The 21,418-nt window shown below is 41.5% G+C and overlaps 2 protein-coding genes across 2 annotated transcripts; one reads left to right on the plus strand and one right to left on the minus strand.

Moving 5' to 3' along the window:
- Positions 1-9,562: 9,562 nt before the first annotated feature.
- Positions 9,563-13,022, plus strand: LOC110701313 (pentatricopeptide repeat-containing protein At3g23020-like). The gene has a single exon (XM_021878949.1). The coding sequence runs from the start codon at positions 9,820-9,822 to the stop codon at positions 12,415-12,417; it is 2,598 nt and encodes an 865-aa protein (XP_021734641.1). The 5' UTR covers positions 9,563-9,819; the 3' UTR covers positions 12,418-13,022.
- A 346-nt stretch (positions 13,023-13,368) lies between these two features.
- LOC110701314 lies at positions 13,369-20,093 on the minus strand. The gene is made up of 4 exons (XM_021878950.1): positions 19,268-20,093; positions 16,148-17,392; positions 14,536-14,610; positions 13,369-13,705 (listed from the first exon to the last, which is right to left on the minus strand). The coding sequence occupies exons 2-4, from the start codon at positions 17,069-17,071 to the stop codon at positions 13,589-13,591; spliced, it is 1,116 nt and encodes a 371-aa protein (XP_021734642.1). The 5' UTR covers positions 17,072-17,392; positions 19,268-20,093; the 3' UTR covers positions 13,369-13,588.
- Positions 20,094-21,418: the final 1,325 nt, after the last annotated feature.

The raw sequence follows: 21,418 nt of genomic DNA on the forward strand, positions 1-21,418 counted from the left end.
AGATGATGGATAATTAGGGTTTATGAGTGGGTGGAGGTTTTCGGGGAGGGTAGGGGTGGTGGAGGTGCGACCGTCTCCGAGGGATGCCGACAATGTGGTGGCTGGGCGGTGGGGTAGCCGGAGAAGTGGGAAAGTGAAGGAAAAGGGGGTTTTGTGGTGGTGTTGGTGGTGGTGCTATGGTGGTGGTTGTTTCGGGGTTTTCTGATGTCCTGCGGGAGAGTTACAATTCCGAGACTGGAGCTGGACGCCTGTACCTGCAAAACAAACGGAGACTCCTTGTGGTGGGAGCTCCGCCTCCGACGGTCAAGTTAGTACCTGATTAAGGAGTAATTAATGCGGAAATTAAAGTGATTGGGTCTCTCTAGGTGAGAGTGTTTAATGTGAGTAATCTCTGTTTTCCTGTTCTCTCTCCCCTCTTAATGAGGATTAAGAGAGGTATTTATAGCCTCGGGAAACGTGCCAATCTAGGTTTAGGTTAACCTTGGGCCGATTGGGCTTCCCTTGGTAATTGGGCCAAGGTGGCCGGATTCTCCAGTAGGCATGGAGCATGCCATATGTCATGGCATAATAGGTCCAAGGTGGACGAATAAGCGCGTGCCACGTGGCAAGCCCTGAGAGGTCCAACTGGGGGACACTTGGCAGGACCTGATTGGCCCACGTGGCGCATTCCGATTGGTGGGAACAAAATCCCTCAATCATTTGCCCCTCACAGGTGGTACGCGACTGGTCACGTGCTACCTGTGACAGGTGTCGCCCTGTAACAGGCGTCGGCCTGCTACAGGTGTCACTCGGCAAAAGGCCGACAGATTCTCCCGCCAAAATTTTGAATTCTGGAAGTGACCCTTCGCCTTCTCATTTCGCCTATATAAGGGAGTGTTGACTTCAGTCATTTTCACACTTGAGAACTTTGTGAGAGAACATTCGGAAACCCTGAACTTGCTCTGACATTTTGGACCTTTTCTGCCTACCGCCTGCTCTGTCAAGCCGACTGCTTAGGATTTTCAGAACTTCATCAATCGTCATTCGTTCAGGTAACCGTCGGTTCTCTTACTCTTAATTTTCTTGTTTTTTAATTCCTTTTTTTGAAATGGTACCACGGAAGCACACGACACGACCTAGGTTAGTGATCAGCCGGTCACCGGGGACGGCTGAATCTAGGACTAGGAGTGCCGCCTGCCCTTTTCCGGACCCATCTTCGCCCTTTATACATAGTCCAACTGTATCTGTGTCTATGCAGAACGTGATGGCCAGGACAAAAAAGACTGCCAGGATATCAAACTCAGACGGCTCCTCCCACAGGGTGCCAATTAGTGAAACATCTGACCAGGCGCCAGATGTGGAAGTGGTACAAAGCGGCTTGAAAGCCGGCAATTCTACCCTCTCTCCTGCTCCTTTGAAAAAACAGGAGGCGGGCCCCTCCGAGAGAAGGGAGGAGTCGTCCTCTTCGGACTCGTCAGAGGACGAGTCCGAATCTAGCTCTTCTGGTCATACTTCTCTGGACACAGAAGAGAAAAACAGTCGTCTACAAGAGGCGAGGCTGTCTCACGCAGTTGAGAAGGGGGATGATTGGGCGGAGCCTTCCGCCTCTCACCGAGAGAATAATACCCCGTACTACTGCAAGGTACCTCGGGGCCGAATCACGGCCATGCAAGAGAAAGTGGGGAGCTTTATCGCAAACCACACAATGGGCCCCGGCTTATTAGTGTTCGTGCCGGATCCAGAAGACACAGTCGTCTGGCCGGCTGGTACTAGTTATGACAGCGCCTGCTTTGACTGCTACGAGGCGGCTATCAAGGCGGGGCTGCGCTTCCCACTTCATCCGGCTGTTCAGCGGATTTTGGATGGGTATGAGTTGGGGTTATGGCAGTTAGCCCCAAACTCCTGGGTCAACGTACTCGGCTATGTGGCCGGGTGCGAACTGCATGGGGTGGAGCCGAGCTTCGAGGCTTTCGCCCATATGAACTACCTCAGCCGGACCCCTAAGGCAGGCGGTACCGGCTGGTATCAGTTGACGAGCCATAGGGGCTACCTCATGTCAAGAGGTAAAGCAAACAAATGGAAGGACTGGCGGAGCACCTTCCTCATTATTGAGAGTTCAGACACAGAGCTGAACAAGCGCTTTAACAGGTGGAACAGGAATCCGCCCCTTCTTGCAGGCGGCCGCAGCATGCCGCATGTTCCCCCAAAGGCTAAGAGAGAGATCCTAGATAAAGGACTCTTTAAGGTAGAGTCGAGGGTCGACTCTACTACAGGGGTACGAGAGCAAGTGCCCCTGCACTGCGTCCCGAGCTTCAAATGGCTCTACGACGAGTACTTTCTGGCCGCCTGTGGCCTCAGCAGTCGGTGCTCAAGAGGTAGCCGGCCTGTCGAACACTCTGTTGTTGTGCACATTCCTTGGTATAATTTTTACTAACTTTGCTGTTTGCTTTTGTAGCGGACGCCATGAGTAAAATCACTGCTTCAAAGACTGCGGCGGCCATGTTGCGGGCCTCAATCATGCAACAGTCGTCAACCGACTCCCCCAACAAGGGGGCACCCTTGGTGAGCTTTGAACCTTTCTCACTTGTTGGAGTTGTAGTTGTACATATACTAACTATTTTTTCTTCTTTTTTAGACGGGCACTCCAAGAGCTTCTTCCTCACAACAGCCGGACCCCAAGGCCCGGAGGACGGCTGTTTCGAGTTCTCCTGGTTCTGCCAGGAACCGTGCGGCGGCTGAGAAACAGCCGGCCGCATCCTCTAAAATTCCAGTTGGGCCGCCTAGAGGTATGAAATTGGCCTTGTATATTTTAGACCTTCCTTGTGCTTTTTTTTTTTTTTTTTTTTTTTTTTTTTTTTTTTTTTAATATCTAATCCATTGGTTTATGCTTGGTGCAGCCGGCCCTCAGGAGCCTGACTTGGTCGAAATGGCCAAATCTATGATCAGGGCTGTACCTCCAGCTGAAAGGGAGGCGGTCAGGGGTGTCGGCACCCTTGACCTTGACGGAATTGCAGGGGTCCTTGCTGAGGTATGCTTAGCCTATTTTTGAGTACTTGAATTCTAGGACGCCTGCTTTCTTTATGTTTGGAAACTGACGCCTGTTTCCTTCTTACTTAGGCCCTGCTCCGAGTGAACGGCCTTCGCAAGCCGCTTGCCCAGAAAAACAAAGAGGTAAAGGCTGCAAAAGCTATGGCCGCCTCTGACTGTGACAAGGCAATGTTTCAAATTGCCCAAAACGAAACTCTGACAGTTGATATTCTTTATTATCAGGCGCAGGCTACCGCCGCTATCAAGGCTGAGTTAGAGGCGGCCCAGAAGAAGAACGGCGAGCTGGAGGCGACCATCAACGCCCTAAAGACTGAGCTGAGACCTCTCCGCCATAAGATGTCCTCATACGAAGCCATGGAGAAATCTTTGGCGGCTGTTAAGGAACGCCTGGTGACCCAGGAGAGGACTCTTGTTAAGGAGCTCTCGGAGAAGGCCGAGCAAGAGAAGAAGGAGCTGGTCAGGGAGATGATGGAAGACTCTGCCCAAATTCAGCGCATGACCTGGGGCCGCCTCTTCCCCAATGCCGACTTTGCCTCATGGGAGAAAACATACCGCCAGTGTTCTGATATATACAATCAAGAGATCCTGGCGGCTGCTGAGGACGAGGCGCTGGAAGGAGAGGAGGAGGAGCCGGTAGTGGCGCTGGTGCCGCTTGGGGGTAATGCCTCAAAGAAGAATGCAGCTGAAGCCGAGTCCAGCAAGAAAAGTGCTGACCAGGCGGTAGCTGCTAATATTGAAGATCTGCCCCCTTCTTAAGCTTTATGTATTCTTTTCACGGCCTGCGTGCCGTTTGTTTTTATTTACCCGGCCAGGGGGCCGGGGCTTTGAATATTTTGCCGGTCTTTAATGACCGGCCTTCTTTTAATGAATATATATTTTCTTCAAATTTACTTAAGTATTTCAAATTTACTCAAGTATTGAATATTCAGATATCCGCTTGTAGACTATACCGACTGTTTTTTCATGGCCGATAATTGCACAAGTACGGATAGTTAGTCACGCCGCCTATGCCCCTGGACGACTGGTTGTCTTTTTCCAGGCTAGACGATCAGTCGGCCATTTATTCAATCGGTCTTGTTATTTGCAAAATTAACCAAATAGGAACATTGTTCCCTACTTGTTATGTTTTCAGGCTAGAGACTCTAGGCCGTCTAGGCCGACTGTTCAATATACTAAGTTTGGTACTTAGTTTATTTCGTTAAGGGATGTAGGTTCGCCTGTTTGGTTACAGACGGCAGTCTTAGGTATAGACAACCTAGGAAGAGTAGTAGACGAGTACCTCTGTTTTAAAAAAAAAAAAAAAAAAACAGGCGGACTCCTCGTACCTTTTAAGTTTCATGCTAAGTTTGAGAGTGACTATGAGTTAACATGGGAGTTACTCAGTCTCCGTCACTCTCTAGCTTGAGTAGTAGAGGTATCAGGCGGCGTAGGCCGACTGATCCCCTTAATTCGCCAATGTTTGTTGGCTATTAACCCAAGTTGCGGTAACCCAGTAGGAGTAGTGGGTTGAGTGCCCCTGTTTGCCAAAAAACAGGCGGCCTACTCAAACCTTTTAGGCTCCATACCAAGTTTGAGGGAGTGACTATGAGTTAACGTTGGTGTTTACTCAGTCGCCGTCACTCTTGCTTGAGTAGTAGAGGTATCAGGCGGCGGAGGCCGGCTGATCCCCTTGATTCGCCAATGTTTGTTGGCTATTAACTCAAGAGGTACCCCCTGAATTTATCCCAAGTAATACAGGGAGTCATCCGACTCAGATGTCAACTGCTACCACTGGTTTGGTTAGTGATAGAGTTATCCTTGTCTCAGAAACGGCTACGTGGCTGCCCTTGGGGGCAGTCGTATAGGTGCCGTGTAATTAGTTTATAGAGCAATGTTCCACCCAAAAGGGAGCTGCTCTCTGCGACGAATTTCATCCGGAGGGATGCCGCCGGACGCCTGCTATAATGTTGGGACAGGTCGAATTGAATTTAAAGATTGGATCAGTTGGCTAGGCGCCTGGACTGATCATTCGGCTTGTTGCCTTGGTTAGTTCTTGGTGAACGTATGTGCTAAGTTAGAGGAGGGTAGCCGCCTGTTTAGGCACAGAATCGGCCAGGCCCTGATCATTTTTAGCTAAGTATAAGAGAGTGGCCGTCTGCTTTGGAGCCAGTCGGCAATCTTCTATGGAGAGTAGCCGACTGTATGTCCAGACGGCATGCCCCTCTGGTGATAGTGATTCACTGAATGGAGAGTAGCCGGTTGTAGAGGTACAGGCGGCATGCCCCTCTGAAGGTGTAATAAAATACTCAATGGAGAGTATGAATTTAATCATGGAGAGTAGCCGACTGTAGAAGTACAGGCGGCATGCCCCTCTGAAGATGTAATAAAATACTCAATGGAGAGTATGAATTTAAACACGGAGAGTAGCCGACTGTTTATCAGTCGGCATGCCCCTCTTATGTAAAAACTATGGAGAGTAGCCGACTGTTTATTAGTAGGCGTGCCCCTCTTAAGTACAAAATTGAATATCAAGTATGCAAACTTTTATTAAGTAGCCCTTGACTTCACGGCTGGGATGCCTTTCTCTTCTTGCCGCCTGCTTTATGAACAGGCGCACTCTCCTTGACATTGTCAAGGTCTGCTTTTCCACCACCTGACCTAGCGGCCATAGCAGTGGGCTTGATATCCGAGAGGTAGCACTCTCGGGCCATCTTCTGATCTCCCTTTAGGGAACCGACTGTTCCATTATCCCTCTCAAACTTGAGCAGCATAAGAGATGGGATTATAATAGCCTTGGAATTATTCAGGGTCGGTCGTCCCAGAATCATGTTGTAAGCCGAGAGCTCGTCTACTACCAGGAACCGGACTACCATGTGTCGTCCTTCCCCTTTCTCACCCAGGCGGATGGGCAAATCTACTCGTCCCACTGGGTGGACGACTCCCCCTCCAAACCCTACTAGAGGGTGGGATACCGGGTGTATGCAATCAGTCTGATATTTGAGCTTTGACAGACATTTGCTACTGATGAGATCTGAGGAGCTTCCGGTATCTATGAGAATCCGGCCAACTCTTTGGTTGGCTACTTTACATTCAATGACGATAGGGTCGTCATGCGGCCCTCTTACCCCTCCTAGATCTTCTTCAGTGATGACAATCTCAGGAAATGAATATTTGGAGGGCCGTTCTTGGTGAACGGAATTTATATCTAACCGCCTGATATTGTCTTTGTTGCCCCTAATAGTGGGGCCGCCTCCTGAGAAGCCGCCTGCAATGGTGTAGACGACTGCATCATCCGTGTCAGAGCTGTCGGCCTGTTGATTCTTTTTGGCCGACTGCTTTTTCGAGGAAGTGTTCCCCGTGAATTTCTTGACATAAGAGTCAAGATCACCTTGCTCAGCCAGGCGGTCCAGATACTGCATGAGACTGATGCATTCTTTGGTGTGATGACCAACATCTTCATGATAATCACAGAATTTTTCTTGGTTCCTGTTGCTTGCTGAACCTTTCATGGGGACCGGCTTCTCAATTGAGATCCGTCCCTTGATTTCTTTTAGGATAGCTTGGCTGTCCTTGTTAAACGCATACTTTGGGGAGTATGGTTTGAATTCTTTTTTCTTCTTCTGGGACGGCTGTTTAGAGGAGTCAGCCACCCAGACCTCTTTTCTTTTCTCGTCTTTGTTGGACGACTGCTTCTGTCGTCCCTCTCTTTTGTCAGACCTTTTCCAGTCCGACTGTTTTGTACTGCAAAGATCAGTCGCCTGTATATAGGCTTCTGCTTCAATCAAGGCCTCTTGAAGAGTCGCCACCCTCTTTCGAACCAAATCGAATTTGAAGGTCGACCCGTCTTTGAGACCTCTGAAAAAGTCAGTATAGGCTACTTCATCCGGTAACCCCTGAATCTGTATTCTCATCAGGTTAAACCGCCTGATGTAAGAACGAAGTCCCTCCTTCTCGCCCTGCTGAATTGTCCCTAAGTCAAGGGTCGTCTTCTTCGCAGGGATGTTCATGGCGAAATTGGAGGTGAACAAGTAAGCAAGCGTCTTGAAATTATTTACACAACCAGTCGGCAGGTTGCCGAACCATTGTTGTGCGATTCCTTTGAGAGTCGCTGGGAAACACTTGCACCAAGTGGGATCATCCAACCCTTGAAGGTACATCAGGTTGGTGAACGCCATCAGATGGTCTTCTGGATTAGTAGTGCCATCATAGGCGCCTACTAATACATTTTTTTACCTTGGCCGGCTGAGCGGCCTCAGTAATTTCCTTGGAGAAGGCCGACGGCTGTTCACCAAGTCTAAGCAACCGTAGCTGCCAGTCCATAGGTTGGACATTTTTTGCTGCAGGTCCACCAAACGGAGGTGGCTGCAAGAAATACTGTTGTTGCGGTACAAACGGTATGTGTGGTACCGCCTGGTCGCTATGAAAGCCGGACTGACGGGAGGTGCCGCCTGTCTGACTCTCATGGTACGACTGAGTATGCCTCATCGAGGTATTTCGCAGACTATCTTGGAAATTTGAAGTAGAGGCCGACTCTGACAGTCGGTCACTCTTCTTCTGCTCTAGCAGTAGCCGAGCGTCTGTGTATGTTTTCTTCGACCCGTCCGCCTGAACATGACGAACAGGTTTCCTATTTCCTGGAGTAGGAAAATGGTATTTTGTGAGATTAAGGGCAGATGGCTCCCACTTCCTAGATTTAGGATGAGGGGTCGCCTCTCGCCCCTGAACTGGCTTCCTCTTCCGTGAGGGGGAAAGCTTCTTAGCCGACTGCTCTTTGTCCCGAGCAGGCGACTTCTTAGTGATTAATTATTGAATTTCTCCCTTGAAGTCCTTCATGAAGGCCATGAGGTCGTTTCTTGTAATGGGAGCAGATCCATCAGTCGGCTGCTGCCGACCAGGCGGTGCGCCTGCTGGCTCTGCTTGAAAGTGTTCCCGCTCCCTCCTTTCGGTAGGACGGGTTCGTCGGGCCCTTAGGGTCCCGTCTGAAGCTGTGTGAGTTTCAACTTCAAATTCATTCTCAGAGTCGTGGTCCGACTGAACTTGAGGGTCTTCTAGGGGACGCCTCTCTTCAGGAGTCGGTACAAACGTGGATGCCATCTCAAAAGTACTCTCCCCACAGACGGCGCCAAAATGTTTCGGGGTTTTCTGATGTCCTGCGGGAGAGTTACAATTCCGAGACTGGAGCTGGACGCCTGTACCTGCAAAACAAACGGAGACTCCTTGTGGTGGGAGCTCCGCCTCCGACGGTCAAGTTAGTACCTGATTAAGGAGTAATTAATGCGGAAATTAAAGTGATTGGGTCTCTCTAGGTGAGAGTGTTTAATGTGAGTAATCTCTGTTTTCCTGTTCTCTCTCCCCTCTTAATGAGGATTAAGAGAGGTATTTATAGCCTCGGGAAACGTGCCAATCTAGGTTTAGGTTAACCTTGGGCCGATTGGGCTTCCCTCGGTAATTGGGCCAAGGTGGCCGGATTCTCCAGTAGGCATGGAGTATGCCATATGTCATGGCATAATAGGTCCAAGGTGGACGAATAAGCGCGTGCCACGTGGCAAGCCCTGAGAGGTCCAACTGGGGGACACTTGGCAGGACCTGATTGGCCCACGTGGCGCATTCCGATTGGTGGGAACAAAATCCCTCAATCAGTGGTGATTCCCTTTTGTTTTTGTAAACCAAACAACATGCTATATGGAATGGGCTTCATTCCATTCTCTTTGAATCCCTTTGTTCATTCCATTCCGTTTACCCTCTGCGAACCAAACGACCCCTTAGTAATTTGTGAATTTGTTATTGTGTCTTTCTTGCAAGTCTTGAAGGAGAATGGAGAATTGACTATAATGGGTCTAGTAGGGTGACCATAAAGATTTACTCAAGCCAAACTTTAATTAATCATCATTTTTAAGTACCACATTCGTCTAATCATTGCACATAACCGGTAACGGAGGGAGTACTACTAGAATCCAATTATGTGACAATCAAAATATACTAGAATATAAAATTCTCTTCAAAATTACAGGTTACTACTATGAATTTACAAAATGGTGTAATAAATGGTAATCTTGTATGTAACCGGTGGCGATGCCAAGAGTTTAGCCCGAGGTAAAGACTATAGGTTATGGATGTCTCATAATTTGACAAAAAACATTTAAAAAAAATTACTTGAAATTTTCTGAATTAATTGAAAAATGCAAATTAATCACCGAATCATACCGTCAAAATTATCAAATAATGGGTAAACATGAAAATTTCAATTTTAGGGTTTTTTCTCATCAGATTATATTCAGTTCAATTCTTAATATCCCCTTTTCATAAAATATTCAGTCCAGTCAATCAGAATAGACCCTTAACTTTAGCATATTCTCATTTTTTTTTCCCTCTTTGATTCTTCAATATTGTTTTGTTCCACATTGCCTCCACCACCGGGTGCTATCAATGTCACCTTAAGTATATCAAGCAAGTAAGTGTTTATGTGACGAGTGTTAAAGTAAAGATTATGTTACTATTTTCCCCTACTTTCAACTTTTAAGTGTCTTACCCGTAAATATTAAATCGACAAAACCACGAGTTTTGATACTGTATTCCTAAAATCAAGTCAAATTCCTTAAACATCCCTAAAAAAAAAGTCAAACTTATTTTAACCTTAGTTTTCCTTTCCCTCTAACAAACCGCGCCTTCCTCTATTATCCATTTCTTCTCTCCAAATGGTTACTTCCAAATTCTCCCTCTTTCTCTCTCAAAATTAACCAAATTACAGAACCAATTTCACTCCAACATTTTTGAATTTGAAGCAAGATTTCTTGCTTAATCAACAATAAAGAAATGTTCAGTAAAGCCCAATGCTTTGATATCAGCTGTTTTTTCCAGTCACCTTGTCATCTACATACCTCGTTCACCATTAGATTCTCAGTTTCTCCTCTTGAAACTCATGATTCTTCCAAAAAACCCAGAAATTCAAACGTTCTTGAAATACCCAGTAAAGGGCACAAGAAATTCCGAAGATTGGAGAAGCAGAATATCAACCCAAGTGGTGCAATTGATAAATTGAGTAAAAACCCACATGATTCTGTTGATGAATTGGCTAAATTAAAATCTGGGAAGAGTCAAAATCATCAAAATAAGATTAATGGTGTGGTTGAATTAGAAGGTGGGCGTGGAAATTTTCCTACAAAAAAGTTGCACACCAAGTGTTCGACGAAATGGTCCTCTTATGGAGGGTGTATTCCGTCTATATTGTTGGCGTTGGAGAGTATTAGTGACTTAGACGAGGCGTTTAGGCCGTGGGAAGAGAGTCTTAGCAACAAGGAGAGGAGTATCATTTTGAAGGAACAGTCGAGTTGGGAGAGGGCATTGGAGATTTTTGAGTGGTTTAAGAAGAAGGGTTGTTATGAGTTGAATGTGATTCATTATAACATTATGCTTCGAGTTCTAGGAAAAGCGCGGCAATGGGGTGAAGTAGAAAGATTATGGGATGAGATGAAGGCGAAGAGGATTGCACCGATTAATTCTACCTATGGTACACTTATTGATGTTTATAGCAAAGGCGGTCTTAGAGAGGAGGCTTTAGTTTGGCTGCAAAGAATGAATGAACAAGGCATGGAGCCTGATGAGGTTACTATGGGAATTGTCCTCCAAATGTACAAGAAAGCAGGGGAGTTTAGAAAAGCTGAGGAGTTCTTTAAAGTGTGGTCTTTGGATAAATCAAAAAAAGGGAAGAGTACACTCGAATCACACAGAGCTAGCACGATTAAGGTGAATTCTGGGGCGCAGCTTAGTTTGAGCTTGTATACATATAATACTCTCATTGACACGTATGGGAAATCAGGGCAGCTTCAGGAAATGTCTCAAACCTTTCAGAAGATGCTAGGTGAAGGAGTTATTCCTGATACAATAACCTTCAATACAATGATTCACATTTATGGAAATGCTGGCAGGTTGGAAGAGGTTAACAAATTGGTGCGAAAGATGAAAGAACTCAACCGCGACCCTGATACTAGAACATATAACATTCTTATATCCCTTTATGCTAAGCGTGATGATATCAACCTTGCATTTAGTTACTTTGCTCAAATGAAACAGGCATGCCTACAACCGGATCCTGTGAGTTATCGCACCCTTTTGTATGCTTTCTCTATAAGGCAAATGGTTTTTGAAGCAGAGATGCTCATCTCAGAAATGGATAAGAGGGGTCTTGAAATGGATGAATTTACGCAGTCTGCCCTGACTAGAATGTATATTGACGCTGGCATGCTTGAAAAGTCATGGTCATGGTTTGAACGTTTCCACTTTGAAGGTAAAATGACCTCGGAATGCTATTCTGCTAACATTGATGCATATGGAGAGCGTGGGTATGTTAATGAAGCTGAGAAAGTTTTTGTCTGTTGCCAAGAGAAGAACAAAATAGGTGTGTTGGAATTCAATGTGATGATCAAAGCTTATGGCATTGGTAAGAAGTACAATAAAGCATGTCAGTTGTTTGATAGTATGGAGAAGCTAGGTGTTCTGCCAGACAGATGTAGCTATATATCTCTCATACAATCGCTAGCAGCTGCGGATTTGCCTCATGTTGCAAAGCCCTATCTGTTGAAGATGCAGAAAGCAGGCCTAGTGAATGATTGTGTTCCATACTGTGCCCTGATCTCAAGCTTTGCAAAGCTTGGTCAGTTGGAATTGGCCAAAAGCTTGTACAAGGAGATGATCAATTACAATGTGCAACCTGATGTTGTTCTTTATGGTGTGCTAATTAATGCTTCTGCAGAGAGTGGAAATGTTACAGAAGCCATGGATTACGTTGATGCTCTGAAAGAGGCAGATCTCTCGTTGAATGATGTAATCTGTAACTCCTTGATCAAACTTTATACAAAAGTTGGATACTTAGAAGAAGCATTAGATACTTACAAACTGCTTCGATCATTTGAGAAGGGTGCAGATGTATATTCTTCAAATTGTATTATTGATCTGTATAGCAAACGATCAATGGTTAGGGAAGCAGAAGAAATTTTTGATGATATGCAGGAAAGAGGTGAAGTAAATGAATTCTCATATGCAATGATGCTTTGCATGTACAAACGGGTAGGCAGACTAGATGAAGCAATGGAAATTGCAGAAAAGATGCAGGAACTAGGACTTCTGACGGAGCTGTTGAGCTATAACAATGTGCTTGCTCTATTTGCTGTTGTTGGAAGACTAAAGGAGGCTGTTTCGATTTTCAAGGAGATGATTAGTCTTGAGATTGAACCTGATGATGCCACTTATAAGTCACTTGGATTTGTTCTTGTGAAATCTGGAGTTCCCAAGCAGGCTGTTGCTAAGCTAGAGGTAGAAAGGAAGAAGGATACTAATAGTGGTTTGCAAGCATGGGTGTCAGCCCTCACTTCTGTGGTTTGCACGGACAATTATGGTGACTATGATGGCGATTAAATGCTCATTGATCAACTTTGGATCCTTGTTCTTAAGTAGCCAATAGCCATTGCTGTAAAGAGTAATGTACTCCGTAGCTGTTGCCAATCCACGCACGCAGAAGCATGGAGCTAAATCGATTGTTTTCGTGCTCATGACGGAGACATGCTATGGAGGCTTCTGGTAAAGATTGTACAAATTCTTGCAATATAATTCTATGGATTTGTTTTTATCCTTTTATCTTGTTCTTTTGTAAGCTTGAAAATAATCTCAAAAATTGTACAAGTAATGATGTGAAATAAAATTTTGTAGAAACAGAAGGAAAGTTGTTCATCATCAATCTGGTTTTGTATTTTATTGTGTGTTGGAATTTTTTTTTTTTTTCGTATGTTAGGTAGCAACATAATGAACATTTAGAGATAAAGCATGAGTAATCAGAATCAATGGCAGATGTTACTGGGAGCAGCGCAGGTAATACCCTGTTGGATTCGACGAAGGCAGATACATTCAGATCATACTCAATGTTACAGTGACTTCCATCAGTTTCCAGAGATATTAGAGCAGCACAGCAACTATTGCTTATAACCTGATTATACCCGAATCCAGCACATATTTACAAATCATTAAATGCAGTATAATTATTACTTCGCTCCTAATGTTTTTCATGTTTATCATTCATCAAAAGCAATTGCTAATATTAAGTGATTATTATTTGTGATAGTTGCACAATCCATAGGATCAACTCCCTGATTCAATCTATAATCGTACCTATCACAGCAAAAAAGGGCTGGGTTTTGTTCGGATGGAAACGATCACCATTAATATTTGGGTTATCTGGTACTGATATTATTGATTACTGTATGCCTACAAATGCAATGCAGTAATCGGAGCTTCCGGCCATCTGATCCCTACAATTCTACAAGTGTTCCGGTATAGTCTGCTTTCTGCATAATCATTTGGACTGAGTTTTTACTAGCACTTGTTTATAATATCAAGTGATTGTTTATAACATTACCCACTAAAATCTGGTAATGAATCCATGTCTTTTGTCAAAGATTGACAGGACCTAGCCATTAATTACAATGTAAACAACTTTAAAATTTCCACGCAAAAATCGTCCACCTTCAAGACTGAAAAATTCACAGAAACAGACTTTATAAACATATCATAGACGTACATATCATAACAGAATTCATGTTGTATGTGCAGTATGTGTCCGTGATGCCCATATACCAAACACAAGAAACCAGAATACAAACAAGATCGCCCAGTATCGTGCTGGTCCATATTTGATCCTGGTTAGTACAACCTGCAAAAATTTCAAGAAAATTGCATCAATTCATGATAGCAACTCCTCAACTCAGAACACAGCCTTGCCAATATAATTAGGAGGCTCTTTGATGACCAAAAGCATGGCTCTTTATTGTGCAACATTAAAGGATACCCTTGAAAAAAACTAATAAGACAAACCCTATGGGGAAAAAAACCACTCAAGTTTAGAGCAAATTATTGCATGACCGTCTCATTCCAAATTTTGCCAATTGTAATCTAAGATATTATTTACGTTTGACAAACGTAAAAGTTAAAATGTTGCAACTAAAACAAAATAGGAAAGTAGCACGACTAAGGCCTAGATTTATGTCAAAAACTAATATACTTCCACATATTCTTGTCCAAAAAAAAAAAAGCAACCTTACACATAATGGTTACACACATGGGAAGTGAGACCAATTATGACTAGGTAGAAGGTCAAACATGATGTATTGATAATTCAATTACATTTGCAACTAACACATATGCTGATAGGCGTATTGTGTTGCAATATGTAAGTAATGAATGTAAGTATGCACACATGCACAATGTATCTATTTTGTATGTGTAGACCTAATGCTTAGGCTTCTATTCTACTTAGTAAATCATATGGTCCACTACTCCACTATATGTGCAGTGCATTTCCTTCAGATGGCTCCTATATTCTTAACATCTCGTTATTACATATAGGTGATCTCGGGTGATTAAAAAGAAAAAAACAGGACAATTTGCTACAGATAGCAGAAATGAACTTAAAGCAAATCAAAACACAAACTTAAATACACTGCATGTAAAACACCTCAATAAAAGGCGAAGATAACTACTTACAAAGCGAAAGAAGACAACAACAGCTAAGGCACAAACACCTCCAAGAAGAATATGAAGACCATTTTTTGCTGTTTTCTGCAAATAAGAACACAGCTATATTGTAAAGCATGAAAATATTATTTGATACAACTATCATTTGTCCACTTGTCAGATCATACAAAATTATTATGCCAAACAAAATCAAAGACAAGTGCCAAAAGCAAACTTAATTAGCCATTATATCCATATGAAAATATCAATGACTTCTCGTCAAAAAACGTAAAAAAGTGACTGGTTGCTCTTGGATGTAAACAGGAACAGCAGTAACACCATATATCAGTCCAAAAGGGTCACTCTGAAGTCTGAACTGTACAGGGGATCAGAAGTTTTCATATTCAAAAATATATTGTGTAGTTTATCATTTATGCCCTCAAGGGATCAATTTTGCTTCCCTTGTCAGCATTTATGAACAGCAGATTCAACCTAAGAACACAGGAATCTGAACTGCTGACATTTTCATAATTTATCAATCACACAGGTGTAGAGAGGCCTTTGTTGTACACATGAGCTTTAAGTTATGGTTCTTATGAATCTTTTCTCTTCACCTTATATAAGTTAAGAACTTTATCACTTGCGTAATATGTACTCCGTATCTTTTAGTTGCAGGTTGACAAAAAATAATGATAATACATTTTTTGGAAAATACACATTAACAGATCTCATCCCACTAGACAATGTTTTTTCTTATACATTAGCAAAAAAAAAAAAAAAAAATGGTCAAAGCTTAGTCAAATTATGGTATGATTAGATTAGAGCAAATCACCTTATTTCAGGTGAAGAGAACAATAACCTTATTCAATCAGCTTATTAATTATGAGAAACATATCATATCAGATGAGACTAGAACAATTAGACCAAAGTCATCATACCAAATAAGATGTTATTCCTGGCTCCTTATTATCAAATAGTCATAATTCCATACAAATACGAAATATGACAATTAGATGATTGCAAGATACACGTTAAGGTATATTTCATGAGATCTCACTTTAACATAGTAAATTTTACACATTAGCATAAAAGTGTGGTCAAGGTACAGAGATGAGATCAAATAGACTAGAACAAACAAGAGCACCTTATTTTCAGGTGAAGATAATATACTCTCTTGTTTAACCAAGTTCTCAAACTAATCATCAATAAGATCTTGGACAGGAGGTCCTCTGTACCTATGTATCTACCAACTCACCCCCCAAAATGATTGTTTAACATGTGACTAAAAGAATCCTTATTTGTTGCAGCAAAGCCCAAACGACATTTATCACCTTCACCAATTTATGTAATTAAGCCAAAATGCAAAGTTCGTGCAGATGAGCATTTCGAGAGTAGATTTTTTTTTTTCGGAGAATGTAACAAGTAAATAGAAAAATGAAACACGGATCTTATATTAGGCAAAAATATGTATATAATTACTATGACTTCAAATTTATATTGTAATCTAAGATTTATCTTTTCAACTTCCTCAATGAGATAAGTGAGTTAGTGAGGAATTCCACATGTAATTTATAATTTAATATTGCAAGAAAATAAGAGAAAATGATAATCTAAATATATACAAACATTAAACCAAACGTACCCTTCCAACGCGAGGAGCAATGAGCCATGCAAGAGTAATAGTAAGCAGGCCTGTTGCTAGCAAAATGCCCGTACCTTCCACAGCCCATTTTGTAGCTGGATTCTGAGGAGGCGTGACATCTTGAACGACAATATTTGCAGGTGGTTCTGTAACAACCAGAATTGCAGGGGCATTTTCACTGCTGAAATTATTATGACGGTGGTGACCATGTGGATTAAACCACAAATATACCTCACTAAGCCGCTGCCTGCGAATAGCTGCAACAGCATCAGGATCAACCCCAGAACTACCATGTACTTGTGCAGGATTAGGTACCCCACTTGCAGTCCTATCACGTAATGCCTCATAATCTTTCAAAGAAGCAAGGACTTTCTTATAATCAGCAGTGCTAATATTACTTGCAACACATCCACATATTTCACAGACAGTAGACCCATGATTAACAAACCATTTCAGAGCACAAGCATAGTGTACAAGGGCAAGATCATTCTTACAAGCACATCCAAGTTCAATTAGTGTGTCCCGTTTATGACATGCTCCCATTTCTACATCTGTATTACAAACAAAAACCTCTCCTGTAGGGCTGATGAATTGCACATACCCAGGCTGCATTTTCTGATTTGTGTCCACTGATGCGCTACCCTCAACTTCATTATGGGCTATTTTCTTGTGAGGCTCATGTAGCTCCTTCACATTATGTGACTCCTCTAGAAAGGGATCTATCCCTAAAAACCCCAAAGCAGCATCCCCTCTTCGGTCAGATTCAGTACATTGGCACACACGACAAGCGGGCAAGCCCAAATCCCTATCTATACTGAGCTGTGATGCAGTTGAAGCCCTTGAACTATTGCTTTTAGTTGGTGAAGAGCTTCTGCTACTAATTTCTAGGCTCATGGTTTCTTTTTGGTTTTCCTTACCCATCATGCAGGTTGATATGATGACTTAAAAAAGAAATACTTACAAAGTCATATATCATTCAACCAGCTCAAGTAAGACTGTAATCAAATTAATAAATTTCCCTCTGTGCTTCTCTAAGAAAAAGATGAGGAGCAACAATATCCCCATATAGATTTGGTAGGCCTACTATACTGAAGTAAAAAAGGATAGATACAATTGAAGTTTTTAGCTCGAAACATTGTGTTGATGGCTTGATGCTTAGAATTACAGCATTATTTTCCTCTCACCACGCCGAGATACTGTTTTCGATATAAGGAAAACCTTACTTTCTGGAGCATGCCTTGAAACCTACATAAATCACATGGTATATTTTTTCAATGAACATAACTAACATTTTGAAATCATGTTAAGTCCATGTAGTGCTGCAAGTGTCTCAAACATAACAAAAAAAAAGGAACAGATTGTGAACTCTGCACACTAGTATTTCAAAGCCAATACAACAACATATAAACACATAGTTGAAGGTTTTAGCTGCGATTTACTTCATCGGATCAAGATATCAAAAGCTTAAATATCACTTTAGCCAATCCAACTTCAATGCAATTGGTTAAGAACTACCAAATAAGCAACTCCAAAGTTCCAACATCCTACATAAAAAGTTATGTTTTTATACTACCTCTGTTTCATATTATGTGCAACAAATGAGCTTGTACGGACTCCTAGACAAAATTTGTTTGGTGAATGGAGAGAGAAATAGTGATGCATGTGATGAGTAGCGATAGAGATAATTGACAACCTAAAAAGGAAAGAAAACATTTGTTTCACATAATATCTAGCAACCATTTTTAGTAAATGTCGCACATAATATGAAATAGAGGCACTATTTCTATAAGAGCACTTAATGCACAAAATTTCGAGTCTTTTCCCTTTTTGCGAGTTTGAGTGCCACTCATTCAGAATAAAGGAATGAAATTGAAAATATGTATAATTCAATTAAGCCATACCAGAATAAGTTAAAAGAAAGAAGAAAAATCTAAACTATCACAACCCCCCCCCCCCCCCAAACCCCCCTTTTCAACCTTGTCCACTAAGTTGAAGCAGCTAATAGCTAGGCTATTCAGTTATTTTTCGAATCAAATAATTAAAAGGAAATGATGTCTTTCAGCTGTAGGAGTGAGGCTAAAGGTGCCTGACTGCAATTGAACATATGGAGCTGAGTTCATGTGAATGTCCCCCACCCCTCTCTCTTTCTGCTGAACAGTGCCAAAGGCCATGAACATCACTTATGTCATATGAATCCATTATAGTCCATAAAAGTCAACTCTTGATGTGTTTGAAGTCCACCTAGGATAACTTAACTGCCTTGACTTTATACACACTCTTTAAAAGTTCAAATATTTTCAACGCGAATATAAGTCGCAAAAACTTTTTCAACATATGAAGTTAGATCTAGTGAGATTTTGAAAAGGCAAGGGCAAACGAAAAGAAGAGCATTCAGGTACGTGATTGCATACACACAACCGCCTTGTAATGCTTCCCAAGACAAACAGCAACCCCAGGAAACATGCTACAAGCAGTAAAGTTGCGAACTGGCTAGTACAGTCTTCGCATACACTCTACCCTCTGAAAATTGTGTTGCTTAAAAGCACATCTAAACTCCAACATACCTAACAAATGGTAAACTACAGTCTTCTATGGACTCACACGAAAAGCGGAAAGCGCCTAATCGAGCCTCTTAGAAGGCAGCCAAGACACATTTTAGCAATCAACATGAAACATCAGCTCGCATTCTATGCAAAAGTGTCTGAACTACTTCCATACAAAAGCTCCTTGCAAAACCCTCTAAAAACCCAAATCATCAATGCAACACTTCTTAAAAAAGAACCTCAAATACACAACAAGTTCATACATAAACCCAAAAGAACTTCACAACAATTTTGCCACAGCATTACAGGAAACCCTTAAAGATATACCCAATCAAAAAAAGCAACAGAACATTCAAATTCCAAAACAAATCAAGTCAAGCAAATTCAACAAACCCCCATTATAAATTATTATAATATAATTAAAAAAAAAACCTAAATAAAATTAAAAAATGATTGATAATAACTAATCAGTCAATAAGAGTCAATCAATTAAAAACCCAGAAAAATAAATCAATAAATTAAGCAAGAAAAATAAAGCTAAAATCAAAATTTATTGACAGAGAGAAAAAGATCACACCTTGAATTGGGTATTGTTGCAAAGCAAAGTAACAATGGAATCAGATGCTCAACCACCCACCAAATTAGATATATTCAATCAAAAAAACTACTGTTGAGATCCAATCCACAAAAATCTTTGTTTATTGCTCAATTTACTGAATTTCTTTCAGTAATTAAAATTATAAAACTTTAATTAAAATGGTGGGATGTGTATGTTGCTTGTGACAGTGAAGTAAAGTAAGCAAGAAGCAGCAAAAAATGGGCGGTTTTGTTTTGTGGGGAGAATTGAAGGAACAAAGTAGATGTCACGAGAAACTGTACAAAAACAACCCCACTATTAAAGATGAACTTTTGGACATGTTAATTGTTACTGACCTTACTGTTATTATTTGGGGATTTTCTTGATTTTTATAGAGATTATTACTCAACTATTGTAATTATTGTTAATGGATAGGATGAAGTCATGTTAACATACAATGTACAGTACGGAATATGAAGTATCATTAATTGGCTTTTATTTCTTGTCTCTCTTGTTTTTTGGAATAAGTTTTTTTTTTTTTTTTTTTTTCGTGATTTTAAGATTTTTTAATTCTCTAATTAACGGTCGGATATACATTAATACATGACTTGAGAATATAGAGGATTTTTGAGATTTTATTACCATCTGAATTGTTAAATACTACTAATTTGTCTATGCAATATCTAATTTTTAATTTATTCTTTTTTTAAAGGATTTTTGTTTGGAGTTAGTGAATGTTTTTTATAAAAAATTAAAATTGGTAATGTACAATCCTAGTTTATAGCTGAGAGGATCAGATTCTTGCATGAGATATTTATTCAATGATGAAATTTGAGGATATAATGGCAATATAACATTTTAAATTTTTAACTTTTAGGATCGAATCTAAATATATGTTTGGTAGGATGCACTTCGTAATAGTTTACTAATGTAATAGATATAAAGGATATAGATACACTGTAGATTCGATTATACCGCATTAATTAAGAGATTTTTTTCTACTTTATTTATCATGCATTTTAGATGAAAAGAACTGAACTTGATGATACGAATTCCTTCCATTCGTTTATGCTTAACAACCTTAGGCCTTGGCCTAATATATGCCAAACCAGGATAAATGTTGAATCATGCAAAGCCTAATCCTCCTTAGAGAGTTGAGCTATTTTATAAGAGGAGGTCCTATGACCTAACCGAGGCTCACACTTGTACCTAGAGATGGTCATTAGGTAGAGTTAACCATGACTTATTTGAACAAGTCCAATCAATGGTTTGCCTAAGTTTGAATTGATGATAAATTGATAATTGATCGCACACTCAATACATCCAGCTTCAAAAAGATAAATTGTTGTTAAGTTGAATAATTGACACCACAAATCTAGTAAGACACTTAAAACCATCCTAACTCAATAGTCATACCAGTTCAAGTACACATTAAAAAATAAATAACCGTACCAGCTGTTTGGGGGTTTTTGATGTGTCCTACGGGAGAGTTACAATTTCCTAGTATGCTCCTTCCTTCGCCGGTACCTGCACAAAGAACGGAATACTCCGGCTGGGGCTGGGGTGTTCCGCCTCCGAAGATTAAGTTAGTCTCTTTCTAAATGTGGAAATAAGACAATAAATGCTTCTCGATTTGAGAGCGTTTGCAAGGGAATTTGTGTTTTGTTGGTTTTTGGAAGATGATTCGATGGATCGATCCCCATTAATGAGGTCTGCCCTTACTATTTATAGTAGGGAGAACTGTACCTCAATTAGGGTTTAATGACACGTGTCGCAAAGGAATTGAGCCTTTTGCTGACCGTTGCAAGCTTGACACGTGGCAGGCCTTTATTGGGCCACGTGGCTTAGGGTTATTTTTACCCTAAACATCTGCCCCTCACAGGTGTGACGTGGAATGTCCACGTGTCACCTGTGACGAGTGTCAGACGTAAGGGAGGAGACGGTTCGTCTTCTTCCCTCCTTTTTTTCAAATTTCAAGTTTTTAGGGCAGGAGGCATCGTTTCGCCTTCTGCTCCTGCTCTATAAATACATGAGTCTCTCTTTCTCCTCCTCACTTTACATACTTTTCAAAAATTTTGAGAGCGCTCTACCACCGGCTGCATCATTTCCTTAGTGTTTCTGCATCCCGCACTTTCAAGTTAAGCACATCCG

The sequence above is a fragment of the Chenopodium quinoa genome, unplaced genomic scaffold, assembly GCF_001683475.1.
Source record: "Chenopodium quinoa cultivar QQ74 unplaced genomic scaffold, ASM168347v1, whole genome shotgun sequence".
Classification (NCBI taxonomy): domain Eukaryota; kingdom Viridiplantae; phylum Streptophyta; class Magnoliopsida; order Caryophyllales; family Amaranthaceae; genus Chenopodium; species Chenopodium quinoa.

Bases quoted from the DNA above. Each gene is read 5' to 3' on its own strand.
- LOC110701313 (XM_021878949.1), top strand. From the start codon at position 9,820: ATGTTCAGTAAAGCCCAATGCTTTGATATCAGCTGTTTTTTCCAGTCA.
- LOC110701314 (XM_021878950.1), bottom strand. From the start codon at position 17,071: ATGATGGGTAAGGAAAACCAAAAAGAAACCATGAGCCTAGAAATTAGT. The intron at 14,611-16,147 runs GTACGTTTGGTT...TCTTATTTGCAG, and splicing joins TTGCTCCTCGCGTTGGAAGG to AAAACAGCAAAAAATGGTCT. The intron at 13,706-14,535 runs GTAAGTAGTTAT...AAATTTTTGCAG, and splicing joins TTGTTGTCTTCTTTCGCTTT to GTTGTACTAACCAGGATCAA.